At 51.7% G+C, this 12,999-nt stretch overlaps 2 protein-coding genes across 2 annotated transcripts; one reads left to right on the forward strand and one right to left on the reverse strand.

Moving 5' to 3' along the window:
* Positions 1-1,618: 1,618 nt before the first annotated feature.
* LOC112895231 (integrin-linked protein kinase 1-like) lies at positions 1,619-5,753 on the forward strand. The gene is made up of 12 exons (XM_025963166.1): positions 1,619-2,135; positions 2,421-2,495; positions 2,576-2,671; positions 2,891-2,976; positions 3,094-3,214; positions 3,778-3,857; positions 3,959-4,021; positions 4,152-4,270; positions 4,388-4,473; positions 4,736-4,857; positions 5,115-5,226; positions 5,338-5,753. Exons 1-12 carry the CDS (start codon positions 1,782-1,784, stop codon positions 5,440-5,442), a joined length of 1,419 nt encoding a protein of 472 aa, XP_025818951.1. The 5' UTR covers positions 1,619-1,781; the 3' UTR covers positions 5,443-5,753.
* Positions 5,754-6,437: 684 nt separating this feature from the next.
* LOC112895232 (GDSL esterase/lipase At5g45670-like) lies at positions 6,438-8,424 on the reverse strand. Its single transcript, XM_025963167.1, has 4 exons — positions 8,135-8,424; positions 7,480-7,604; positions 6,856-7,354; positions 6,438-6,762 (listed from the first exon to the last, which is right to left on the reverse strand). The coding sequence occupies exons 1-4, from the start codon at positions 8,376-8,378 to the stop codon at positions 6,539-6,541; spliced, it is 1,092 nt and encodes a 363-aa protein (XP_025818952.1). The 5' UTR covers positions 8,379-8,424; the 3' UTR covers positions 6,438-6,538.
* Between the last annotated feature and the right edge of the window lie 4,575 nt (positions 8,425-12,999).

A 12,999-nucleotide genomic window follows, 5' to 3' on the forward strand; every position in this document is an offset into this window, starting at 1 on the left:
CGGCTCGAAAATGTTCGCGTGAGTGACTAGATCAGCAATTGGCGACAGCCTTTCAGCCCTGGAGAGAGGGGTAGCTAGCTGTGTGATCTCTCCAGTTTCAGGAGGCGCGATGGGCTGTTCCGGAGGCATGATGCGCACCAGCGGCAGCATGCAGCTGTAATATGCCTGGTGAGATGCCCTTCCTGATTCAGTCAAGAGTGTTAGACTACCAATTAAAAACCGTACGGGGCGTCCTCCACCCTTTGTCAGCTGTATTAATTTTTCCAAAAGCTTCAGACGAGCATATAGACGTGTAACAAAGATCATGAGCTTATTCTTTTTTTTAAAAAAAAAAGATCATGTGCTTATCTTCGACTAGCAGGAGACTTTGCAAAGTTCTTGAACAATACTCCACACTTGCACAACTTGGCATTAGTTATCCAGTATGAACCGACGATTTGGACCTAGCAACCACCGTCTAGACGACGCCTGCAGCCAGCGACGACCGTAGCTCTTTCTCCTAGCAGCGTCCGTCGTCGTTTTTTTTTTAATTCCTGCAGCCGACCAGAACTGAACTCCAACGTCGCTTTCGGATCTTGCGAGCCGTTCGACGAAACATTTATTTTTCTTCTCAGAGGATCTAGGCTTCCATTCTAGATAACCCAAAACACGTCGGCTCCTGCAAGCAGCTCACATCCTGCCGCCGCGGCCGCCGCCATGGTCTAGTTTGTTCCCGCGTAGCAGTGACGAAACCGAAGGCTTGACATCATCGCCGCGGTCCTTATCCTGCCGCAGCTAAAAGCTCCCTAATCTTATTTGCAGGACAGCGACAGCAACGCTGCCGGTTGCAATGGTTCTGGTCGCTAACCGCTGCCACCTGCAGAGCGCAGACGACGTCTCCAGCATGTCCTTTTCTATTAGCACGAGTATCCAACTTGCCTCGGCTACGTGTTTGAGGCATCACCTCAGGAACCATGTAAACCTGAGATTTAGCTAGGCTAAGTCATGCCTGCCGCCTGAGAGTGACCTTTGCGAAGTACCTCGCTAGCTGCTGGTGAAGTTTGGTTTGGGGAAAACGAAAACAAAACAGAAGGCTATTGGTGAAGTACCAGCTATCATGTGGTGATCACACCAGCCATCCTTGAACTTTGAGAGTTCAGAATTTTGCCACTAATATAACATTAGTAGCAGAAATTTTAGAGAAAAGTAGCAGAAATTTTATGGGAGTAAATTAGTTGCCTTCGATGATAAATGCTTTTTTAGATTAATCCACTCACGGGTATACTTTTTTATGATGAATTCTAGAGGGGACGATTAGTCAGTCACGGATCCGACTTGTGCTTGCAGAGTCCTAATCAGCTCCGAAAGAAATGGCGCGGGCAGCGTAGCCTCGTACTAGTAGCCGGCGAAACAGAGCCCACGTCGAAACTCCGGTTGCGCCGGGGCCCAGCTGTCAACGGCTCACCGTCCGCGCGATTTTCCCGCGGCCGTTTCCAATCGGGTTCATACCGGGGAGTTCGTTGGCTCTGCCAGCTCAGCAGCCACCCACCCACCCATGACCCACCACACCCCGACGCCATCCATTAAACTCCGAGTGTTTATTCCAGGTTCCACTCCAACACCCCCCCCCCCACCCCCCCGGATTCGTCCATCGAGCTCGCTCGCACGCGCTGCGCCCGCCGCCCCCTCCCCTTCCTTCTCCCCGGCTCTTCGCTCTCGCTGAATTCCACGCCCCGTCGCCCCCCAAGGCCACCGATCGGATCTCCGACCCCCCCGGAACGCTAGCGCTGCCGTCCGACTCCATGGAGCCGAAGCCTCCAGCGCCGGCGTCTGAGTCGGCGACGCCGCGGTTCAGGCTGGGGAAGCAGTCGTCGCTGGCGCCCGAGAGCGGCGGCGAGGGCGGTGCCGGTGCGGGCTCAGCGGAGGGGTCCGCCCAGGCCAACGGCGTCATGAGCTTCCAGCTGATGTACCTCGCCCACGAGGGCAGCGCGGAGGGGATCCGCGAGCTCCTCGACGACGGCGCCGACCCCAACTTCCGCGACTCCGACGGCCGCACGGCGCTGCACATCGCCGCGTGCGAGGGACACCCCGAGGTCGTCGAGCTGCTCCTCCAGTGCGGCGCGGAGGCCGCCGTCGAGGACCAATGGGGCAGCACGGTGAGGCCTGCTTAAGTTTTTGCTGATTTTTCTTTTTAAATAACTCCTTTTGCTTGCGTTGGATGAGGACATTAAAGTCCTTTTTCTCATAGGGAGATCTGGCTATAAGTTCGACTTTCTGTGGTACGCTAACTTAGGAGTATTTAGCACGTGACAATGACGCAATTTGTAGGCTATGCTAGGCACGTGGAACAGTGGAACATAGAATCCAGACAACGTTGTTTGTGCATATATGTTTTGTTTTGTGAATTCCTGCATTAGTTGAGTGTTGCTACTATCTGGCAGCCTTTGGCGGATGCAATGCATTATCAGAATCATGATGTGATCAAGATCTTGGAGAAGCATGGCTCCAAGCATAAGGTACTACACCACATGTGTGTCGGCTCTGCCTGATGCTCTGTTTTGTTCAGGTGTTCTGAATATTCACTTCTTTCTTGAAGATCGCTCCTATGCATGTGAACAATGTTCGTGAAGTTCCTGAATATGAGATTGACCCGGCTGAGCTTGATTTCAGTAATGGCAATGATATATCCAAGGTCTGCATATATCATTCCCTTTCTTTTACATGAGCCTTTTACAGATTGGTTGTCTATAGCACTAATAAGCGTACAATTGGTTGACCAATCATATGCTATTGAATTCTTGAGCTTAGATTCTATACTTTCTTTTATCTAAAGTTTCAAAGCTGCACTTACACTATTAAATTTCATTGGCATTAAATTTATTTGCACCTGTTGTTTCAATCTGCTTCTCAGGGTACTTTCAGAAAAGCAACATGGAGGGGCATTCCAGTTGCTGTTAAGAAGCTGGACGATGATCTAAGTGTGGATGAGAACAAAGTGTGCGTAGTTTCCATTGAATTATTCCATTTATTTCTGGTCTATATCTTGGATTTACTTAATTGAATGTTACCTTCCTCCTCATGCTATATTATCCTGACAGTTTGGATGTATTACAGGAGGGCGTTCAGAGACGAGCTTGATGTGCTGCAACTTATACGCCATCCAAATGTTGTGCAATTTTTGGGTGCTGTGACACAAAGCAACCCAATGATGATTGTCATGGAATTTATGCGCAAGGTTTGTTTTAAGGGCAATATGCTTTTTAGAATCTGCATTATAGTCTGATTTGAGAGGCCTATTTGATTAGTCACTATACGAGGCAATGCTATAGGTGAACCTTCTTGGTGTGGAACTGTGGAGCCACGGCTTCATATCATTCTAGTTATTATCTGGTCATGTATAGAGTGTTAAAATGTTTTTTACTTGAGTGACGATATATGACCATTCTTTACCTTGTTATAGTTTCGTAATGCAATAATACATTGTGGCTATATTTGGCCTACTGACCATGTGAAATCAGTTTTTTGCCTTGTAGTAGCAGCATCTTTCATTGTGGCAATATTTGGCCAACAATAGATCAGTGCAAATTATCAATGTCTATGTCTTCAAATTTGTTATACCAAGATAATTTATATGCTATATGTTGACTTCCTCCTAACTACCAGCAATTTTACACTGCACAAATGTCTAGATTTATTAACTCCATGTCATAATTTCTGTAACATGAAGTTTATTCATATCAAATTGCAACTTTATGTCATGTTATGGGTTGTTGGAATTATCAAAATGTTTATTTCCAGGGTGACTTGCGCACTCACTTGAATAAGAAAGGAGCTCTGCCGCCATCATATGCAGTGAAATTAGCTCTTGATATTGCAAGGTTTGTGAACCATGACCTGGACATGAGATGGGCTCCGTTGGACCCTACCTTTCATTGGTATGAAGTAAACCTAACTTGTGCATCTTTGTGAATTGTAACAGAGGAATGAATTACTTACATGAGCATAAGCCTCAAGCTATCATTCATCGTGACCTTGAGCCTTCGTGAGTACTTTGTGTTTCCCTTTTTTGGCATTGAAAATTGCTTGTGTCTTTTTTCTGTACACCCCATGAGATGTTTTAAAATACCTGGTTTATTAAAAGAGTTTCTATGCCTCATTGTGTAAGATAACAGGAACATATTGAGGGATGACACTGGACATTTGAAGGTGGCAGATTTTGATTTGTGTAAGATGCTAAAATGGAGAAGAAAAGTTAGAGAAGAGAAAGCGGTAACTTCACCTGGCAATGCTTGTAAGTGTATGTTATTGTTTATTGTATTAAAATTTGTGCTAGATTGATGCCACCTTTGCCTTCTTTTCTTTTTTTCATTTTTGCCTTCTATATCAACTGGTGTTAAATATGTCACAGGTAGGTATGTTGCTCCAGAAGTCCTGCGAAATGAAGAGTACGATACCAAAGTGGATGTCTTCTCATTCGCTTTAATACTTCAGGAAGTAAGTTGCGCTATGTTACTTTGTGCATGTCTCTCCCACACAGTAGGTAGTATTATGCATTTGTGTTCTCTTAATATTGCTAGGAACATATATATATGTTATTGCCGTATCGGGCATTGTTGTGAGTTTGCTGTTAGTATCTTTATTTGATTGATACTGTTGTTTCTTTAAACAAAAAGAATGACACTCATTTCAACATCTACTACTCCCACACTCACCCATGTGGTCATTTTTGTGCTTATTATGTTCTTAACTTTTGCAGATGATTGAAGGATGTCTTCCTTATCATGATAAGAAAAACGATGAAATTGAGAAGGCACACAATTCTAAAGAAAGGCCGCCTTTTAGAGCTCCTCCAAAGCATTATGCTCATGGGTTAAGGGAGTAAGTACTTGTTCTTTGCTCTGTACTTTTCCCTTATATAAAGGAAATTACTAATTCCAATAGAGCATTATTGTTGCTTGCTTTGCATTCCGAACTTTTAGCACACAAGTTTCTGCAAACCATGCTCCATCTGACTACTTGGATGTGTGATATGTCAAATTAAATGTGTTCTATTTCTCCACGTACCTAGCTGGTGATTTTTTCTCTTCTTAAATTTCATGCTGACTTGTTTGCCTCATCTTTTGGCACCTATTCAGGTTGATTGAGCAGTGCTGGAGTGAAAATCCTGCACAGAGGCCTGATTTTAGAGTAATCATCAACCGGTTGTCTGCAATACACAATGAGATAGCTCAAAGAAACCGTTGGAAGGTAACAGTTATTGGGTTTTTTTCATTGTATTTTGAGTGTGTTGTTGTAGCAGAAGATATGGACTGTTGTCGCAAGAAATGTTCTAACGTTCCTTATGTTGTGTTCAAACAGGTAAGGCCTCTCAGATGTTTCCTGAGCTTCGAAGGAATGTGGAAGAAAGACCGCAACGAGGGCAGCACCACCCGTTCATCACGTTCGTCGCGATCCAATTTTTAACCACCAGTCCATTCTGTTGATTTCATTTGGAGGATCATATCAACGATTGCTAGAAAATATACTCAATTGCCATTGTATATCATATATTCGTGTTCTGGACTTCCCAGAAAGGGATGTTTTGCAACTGGTTGATTCTCGGCTGATCATAGTTTTGTAGTATATCAGACATTTATCACCGAGCCCTGGAAGAATCCACGGATTCTTTGGCACTGGCCTCAACCTCATGTACAGATTGTTGCCGTCAATTTATTGTTTATTTTAAACTAATACGAATCTGGCGGAAGAGCAGCCCCTGGGTTGGGGCAGTATAATTGTTTTGGCATCTTCCCAGGCTCCTGTCTGATTAGCTTTTAAACCTTTGTTGCTTTTTGTTACGATCAAATCTGGTGCATATGTTTTGTACAGTTCGTTCTCAGAATTCTCTGTGCGCTGCAAGCGTGCCGTGCTTTTTGCCACTTGCTGTCCTTGGAGCCTGGAAAGGCCGGTGCGGAGTACGTGCAGGGAAGACGCGGCGTTGAACGCACACATTCTTCTTGGAAATTTCTAGCTCTTTTTCTTCACGACTCCTATGTTCGTGTTCCAAATTACTTGCTACGGAAGACTTCAGTCGACGCCCCTTTAACATCGCGGTGAAGCTGCTGGACTGCTGGAGATGGCTGCAGGAGGGTGGCACTGGCCGGCGGGGGCGAACACGCATGGGAGATAATGTAATCCGCAGACAAGCTTCAGACCGGAGGTTGAAGAGGATGTATTGATGGTTGGACGCGATTGCGCAGCTGATATTCGTCGGCTGACATCTGAGGCAAACGAAAATAGCATCACCCCATTTTTCTTAAGCTGGTCCACGTTTCTCTGAACAGGGATAATAAGAGGAGTATGCCCACGAATGCATTAGCAAAACCAGAAGAATATATCATTTATATTTATAGCTATAGTTAAGATGCACACATATCTCCTTGGCGAGTGCTAGTACACAGAACACAGAAGAAATTAAACGTGTAACCTGCTTATAATTCCCGTACTGCACATATCATCGTGGCTTTGCTCCTCTTAGCGTGAGTACGTACGGTGACCGCCATCTGCTCTAACAATGCAGCTAGAGCTGCGCGAGCGTGCGCAGATCCAGCGGGTGGACGTCGGACGGCAGCGCCGCGCTGTATGCCCTCCGGCCGACGAGGATGTTGGCCGCCTCCGTGGGGTGGAAGGCGTCCCAGAAGAGGTACTCGTTCCGGTTGGCGCACGGCGTCTGGAACGGCAGGCACGTCACCTGCCCGTTGTTCCGCCCGACCCCGCAGCACCCTCGGTTCGTCACCTTCAGGCCTGCACACATCCAAACAAAGCTCCGTGTTGATTCCTGACGAAGGGCAAATTAAAGATGGACAGAGACGACGACGTGTACACACACACACATACCGTGCGAGCCCGGGGCTCTGAGGATGTCCTCGAAGATCCCGTAGGCGTTGATATAGGTGAAGTGCGCCCCGGGCAGCGCGTTGAACTGGTCGACGAGGGCGACGAGCCTCCGGTTGAAGATGTCGATGGCGCCGTTGATCTCCGCCGCGCAGGTGGCGCCGTCGGGGCTGCGCTGCGCCAGCTCGTTGGGGCTGCACCCGACCTGCCCCACGCCCATCAGCGCCACCTTCCGGGCCCCAAAGCTGTACAGCGTCCGGAGCTGCTGCGCGTACTGGCCGGCGAGCGCGTCGGCGTACTGCTCCGGCGTGTACTGCTGGCTGGTGGAGTAGACGGCCGGCATGAAGTAGTTGTTGAGGTAGTCGTTGCTGCCCATGCCCACCGTGAAGATGCACCTGCTCAGGTGGCTCGCCGCCGAGTCCTCGTCGCCCAGGATGCCCACCAGCTGCTGCACCGCCGCCTGGTAGTTCTGGAGCTGCCCGCCGAAGCTGATCCGTTGCCCCTGCAGATTCATATCATTCACCGACATATCGTGTGCGTCATCAGGTTAATGTGCCCCGCGCTTTCAAAAGATCTTAGCTAGGATGGAAAAAAAAAACACATAGTTAATGGAGGCAGCATGCGCACCAGTTGCTGGCCGGTCTCGTCCCTGATCCCGGCTGCAGCGGAGGCGAAGTTGACGCCGGTGAGGAGCTGATCGTTGCTCGCGCCGGCGTACGCGGGGATGTAATCGTCGAAGCCCAGAAGCCGAGCTGAAAAACGGCACACGAATACATGATGCAATTGGTTCGACGGCATCAATTAATTACTTCAGATCGTAGTAACTCCTAGCACCAGTTTATCTTTCAGTAGTCATGAGTACTGGTATATACTAGTAATTAGAATTTCTACACAGACGACTGCGACTGGGTGTCTGGGTACAATCGAAGGAACGAACGTCGGCATCATACGGCGGAGGGGACCAACTTCGTCTACAGACTTGACCGGAGTGTCGAGGCATCAAGGGATGTGTCGCCATCATGGCGCTCAGATTGAGATTGGCATGGCATCATCTGATGGACGGATACTGCTTCATTCAAAGCGTGACATTGGCGTCAAGTGATACCCCTCACAACTAACCTCGCCCGACCCAGGAAACTAATGTCAGAGTGACTAATTAAACACTCGATACGCACACAGCCTCAGCAGGTCGAAAAATATGGGACACAGCACAAACCATGCACAGATCGGTACGAACCAAACGAGAAAGGAGCTTGATCGATCGGTAGAGCGGCGAGCTTACATATAGCGTCGACGGTGGTGAGGCCGTTGCTGAAGCGGCCGGTCGCGCCGCCGGGGAAGTCGATGCCGTAGGGCGGGTAGTTGGCCCGCGCCAGCGACGCGATGTCGTTGTTGTTCCCGTTGTCCACGAGGGAGTCTCCGAACACGAAGTAGCACGGCACCTGCGGCTCGGCCCGGACCACCACGACGGCGACGGCGGTGGCCAGGATGAGGAGCAGCGGCCGTCGCATCGCTGCACGCTCCATTCTCCTTGTAGCTACTAGAGCTAGCGTTCTCCTGCGCTAGCTGCTGGCTAGTACTAGGCTCGATCGCGGCCACTGCGGATCAAATTAATGGGGATGACCGGCCGACACATTCGAGCCTTACTTATAGGGCAGGTTGCTACTTGCTAAAAAGCCAGCCCCTAGCTAGGTGAGCATGTGGCCATGTGGGTAGAACCCTGCAGGGCGGAGGAGCGGACAGTTCCCGTGCCCGGCGTCCACGTCCATGGTGGTGATGGTTGGAGCAGTCACGGTTGGGTCAGGGCCGACGCGGGGATTGATTACCACGCGCCTGGTTCCGGCCCGTTCGACAGCATGGTGCTGCTGCTACGCGGAAGGGCCGCGAGTCTGCGACGACAGTGAACAGTGAACAGTGAACACAGGGGTTCCGGGTTTACCATCTGCAGGTCACAATAATGTCGGCGCGCACTTGCGGTGAATGACAGAGGTCGGGCTGTCCTGTCATACTGTGCGCCGAAGTAGAAGTAGCACTGAACAAGCGCGCGTCAATGGTGAAGAAGCAGGAACAGGAGGATCCTTGCTCGTTGCTCCAGTGAAGAGATAAAAGGGCAGCGCGGCGGCGGCGTCCGGCCCCAGAGGCCCGGAGACACTCCACATGCGAAGCATTGGAAACATCCTGTCACCGCCGGCTAGCCGGGCCCTCCACGTCCTTGATACGCAGATTTGACTCGCTCTTTTGTTCCACGAGATTTATTGCACCGCCTTGGTAGAGATCGCTTGACCCTTTTCCGATCGTCGACTGGCAGAAGCGACGCGTACGTTTCGTTTCAACTTTCACCGGCCTACACTCCACTTCTTTTCTTCGTCGCGCACCCTGCACTGCAGCCTCGGATTAGCTAAGCCCGGCCTTTGATTACAAGGCGTTTGTGCGGGGAGGCGTTCACGGGTTGGTGGCGCGGTGCGAGGACCGTAAATGCGCGGACGGAAAGTTCGCCCCCCGGCCCCCGCGAGCCGCGATCCATCCACATGCCAGCCGATCAAGATGTTTCGGACACAGTGTCTCGTGGACGCGATCAACGAACCAGGCCCAGCGTTGGCTAGCTGGCTGGCAACGAAGAACGAACGCAGTGTATACTGTATAGGCGTGTGCGTGCATGTAGGGCTAAACACTGTGAATGAGGGCGCGCTGGAGGTAGAAGAAGATCGCCTCGTGTACGGTGTTCAGATGTCTGGTCCTGGTGGTGGTAGATGGGTAAAAAATGTACGGCGACGGGTCATGGATGACCGATCGGGTACCGGGAGCAAGCGACCTTCGCGGCCTTGCGCCCACGCCTCGTGCGTCCCCACGTGAGTGCGTGACGCCGCGACCCACGCCCAGCGGTGCCCCTGGCCGCCGCCGTGAACGGTCATAGATTGCGCGCGAGTGCGCACCATCACGAGTTCACGACGAACTCCTGCTGTCGAAATGGCACGAGGAGCAACCGGGGTGGTGGCCGGTGGGTGCGGCGAGGACGGGATGGCACTCGGTGTGGTGTGGCCGTGGGCGGCTTTCTGGGCCGTTCACTGGTTTGGTCGGAACTGAAGGCGCTTCGGGCGTCGTCGTGAGGCCCATGAACGAGCTGCGGGCCCGGTGCGTGGACGCAGCCGTGCTGTGACTCCGGGCCGAATAAGATGTGTGACGACGAGTCTCTCAGGAGTTGTAAGGTGCGCTAGTTCCGTTTGAAAGGCGGCCCGCATAGAGCCACCATGACGGTTACAACAGTTCGGTTCTCGAGAGAAAACGAACGTCTGTTTTTCCTCCGTTCCTCTCAAACTATACGCGAGTGTCTCGGCGTTGAGGTTGGCTCGAATCTCATTTCGACCCCACAACGCCTAACCTGATGCGTGCACACAACAAGAAAAGCTTCCTCGCCCGTGCAATCAGATCGGGCGTTCCAGACGGAGCCGAGCAAGACGATGTGCCATCTCAAAAGGGTTCAGGACTACTGGCAGATTTCTGACGAGACGACGCCTTTGCCGAGATATCCTCCTTGGCGTCAAGCCGGCGACCATGCCGGCGCCGCTTGGTTGCCATTCAGGCAATCTCAGTTGAGCGCCAGCGAAGTATCCCCCCGTCACATGAGTTGCTATCTCGCCAAGATTCCGAGATCCGGACCGGGGGAAGGAGGAGTGCCCCCTACGTCACTTCGGGCCGCAAGCAAAATGGCGCAACCAGCGGCGACGCGGTGCGCGCCCGCGGTCTGGACGGATATAAAAAGTGGTCAGACGCGCGGCCAGCGCCTGCCTCGTCCGCCGACCGCCGTGGCCGCAGGCGAAGCGTGGAAATGGACGCCGTGGACGAGTTCCAAGAAGCGGACATCCTGTGGCCCGACACGGAGGACGAGCTGGTGGTGCCATTCGGGACCACGGGCGTGGTCGTGGAGGCGCTGTACGGGGCCGCGACGGCGAGCCCGGCGTCTAGCATCGCGCCGGAGTTCGGGCGCCCGCGGCGCCGCTTCCTGGGGCGCTTCCTCCCCGGCGCCGGCCCGTCGTCGTCGTCGGCGGCCACCGCGAGCCCCGACGCGGACGACGAGGAGGAGGAGTGGCAGGAGGCGGACGTGCTGTGGCCGGACACGGTGGGCATCGTGCCGCGCGGCGGCGGGGGAGGGGGTTCGCTGTTGCCGTTTCCCGCCGGCGGCTCCGGTCGGGGGGGCCGGCACGTGAGTCATCCCGCCGCCGCTAGGCGCGACCGGTGGAGGCCGGCCGCGTCGTCTCCCATCGACATACCGGCCAACGTTGCCGCGCTCCGTCGCTTTAATTTGGGAGGGCGATGAGCCGCGCCGTTCGTAGAGTTCTGCGGAGGTTCTTGCGATCTCAGTCTTGGGGGTGCAACTAGAAACAAAGACCGGGTCCGGGAGAAGAGCTGTGAAGAAATGCGGTGGCGTTCTAGGAGCAAACTGCCGAACCGGACAGCATTTCGGTGTACATGTTGCATTCTTTTGATCGATTTACAGTGACAGAAAAAACATTTTCTCTATCGTAAAGAGCAGAGTTTATGTTGTAATTTGGCGCCTGATGATGAGTGGTACTTGGATTTAGATTTACGGGCCTTCTAATTTGTTCTCTCTGTTTGCTTTTTTTTTAATGAAACGGGAGGGGGGGCTTTCTTTCTGCACCGCTGATGTAACTTGGTCTGATGTAGAAAGATTAAAGAAAGAGCACGGCATTTGGCCAGAACAAACGCTCGCTATATTCTTTCCTTCCTCGGAGTCGTCAATGCAGGTGCATGCACACAAAGGGAATCGGGTTTAGCTTAATTTGTGCCCCGTTTGCAGCTCACAAGCAAGTCTACGACTGCTTCAAGCTAGCATCTTTTTTGTTCCAAGGGATCGGACAGCTTTTTCTCCCCTCTCTTGCGTGGCCGCCGATGAATAGGCCTCCTTCGAACATCTTGATCTGCAGACGCTAGTTCAAGCCTGTCTGTGTAGCGTTAAAATCGTTAATCCGGTCAACAGGAGCTAGGTAGGACTGTCCCTGTAAGACATTTCGCCCGTTCCTCTGGCTCTCCTCTTCGTGGAATCCACAAATAATCCACGCGTCTTTGTCAGTCCCCCAGCCGGGTCACTTTAAATCTACCAGTTTTTTAATGCGAACTATAGAAGATATAGCAAACCACAAACCACACAGATTGCAGAGCACAGAGTACAACTGAAACGAGAAAGAAGAACAAAGAACAATACATAATACGGGTCAAGGGACCGTACCGATCACCGAAAAGAGTCGCCACCGTTACTTGCTCACTGGACAAACAACAGCCAATACGCATCCACACCGTCCCTCGTAGCTACGCCGCTCCACTAGTACCCTCCATGCGAGGGAACGCCCAATGAAGTGGGGACTAAGGGCAATGGAAGACGCACCAACGGCTGCTTGCTGGACACGACCATCTCCAATAAAGAATAAAGTTGGAGGCAACACTGTTTGAAGTACATCCGAGCTCAAACAGAAGAAAATCTTAAACGAGGATAACATAAGAGGTGAATAGCAACACCCGGTATATGATTTGATGATACACCGACAACACAAAGCTGACGGAGCAGAGGCGTCAAAGAAGAACACTTGACGAACTTCGGCGATGGGCACCGACCAACATCAGGTAGGTCCATAAATAGTACGAATGGAGAAGCAGGTAGGAGACTTCGGGGAAAAAGTACCAGCAACGAAAGGACGAACTCAACAAGAGCGGTGATATGTGTGAAGGTGAAACATCTCCCCGCGCACCAAGCACGACGCTTTCGCTGCTCGGTCGAAGACCAACACACCGTACTCAAGCCAGGAAGAGCAAAGACGAAGCAGTGTCCCCTGCTGCCACAGGGAGCACACTCAAGCTGCCGCCAAGTCGACCACTGCAAGGATCCCGACGAAGCAAGGCGAGGTCCAGTACCATCAGGAACCACTCCGGCAAGAACACCGTGGCACCAAGAAGCAGATTGCACCACCAAAACCGCATAGAGCAGCTGCAGGCCCTACCGGCACGGGGGAGGTGCCCCAATGCTACCCTCCCTGCATATGGCAGATCAGGGCCTCGGGTGGCCGGAATCGACCACAGACGACCGCATGAAGGGAGGGCCGCCGTACAGCGGACGGTGGCGGCGATGGCCGGGGC

Source organism: Panicum hallii, chromosome 5 (assembly GCF_002211085.1).
Source record: "Panicum hallii strain FIL2 chromosome 5, PHallii_v3.1, whole genome shotgun sequence".
Taxonomy (NCBI): domain Eukaryota; kingdom Viridiplantae; phylum Streptophyta; class Magnoliopsida; order Poales; family Poaceae; genus Panicum; species Panicum hallii.

Bases quoted from the DNA above. Each gene is read 5' to 3' on its own strand.
- LOC112895231 (XM_025963166.1), top strand. From the start codon at position 1,782: ATGGAGCCGAAGCCTCCAGCGCCGGCGTCTGAGTCGGCGACGCCGCGG. The intron at 2,672-2,890 runs GTCTGCATATAT...TCTGCTTCTCAG, and splicing joins ATGGCAATGATATATCCAAG to GGTACTTTCAGAAAAGCAAC. The intron at 4,858-5,114 runs GTAAGTACTTGT...GCACCTATTCAG, and splicing joins TATGCTCATGGGTTAAGGGA to GTTGATTGAGCAGTGCTGGA.
- LOC112895232 (XM_025963167.1), bottom strand. From the start codon at position 8,378: ATGGAGCGTGCAGCGATGCGACGGCCGCTGCTCCTCATCCTGGCCACC. The intron at 7,605-8,134 runs GTAAGCTCGCCG...GCCGTTTTTCAG, and splicing joins CACCACCGTCGACGCTATAT to CTCGGCTTCTGGGCTTCGAC. The intron at 6,763-6,855 runs GTATGTGTGTGT...GGATGTGTGCAG, and splicing joins CAGAGCCCCGGGCTCGCACG to GCCTGAAGGTGACGAACCGA.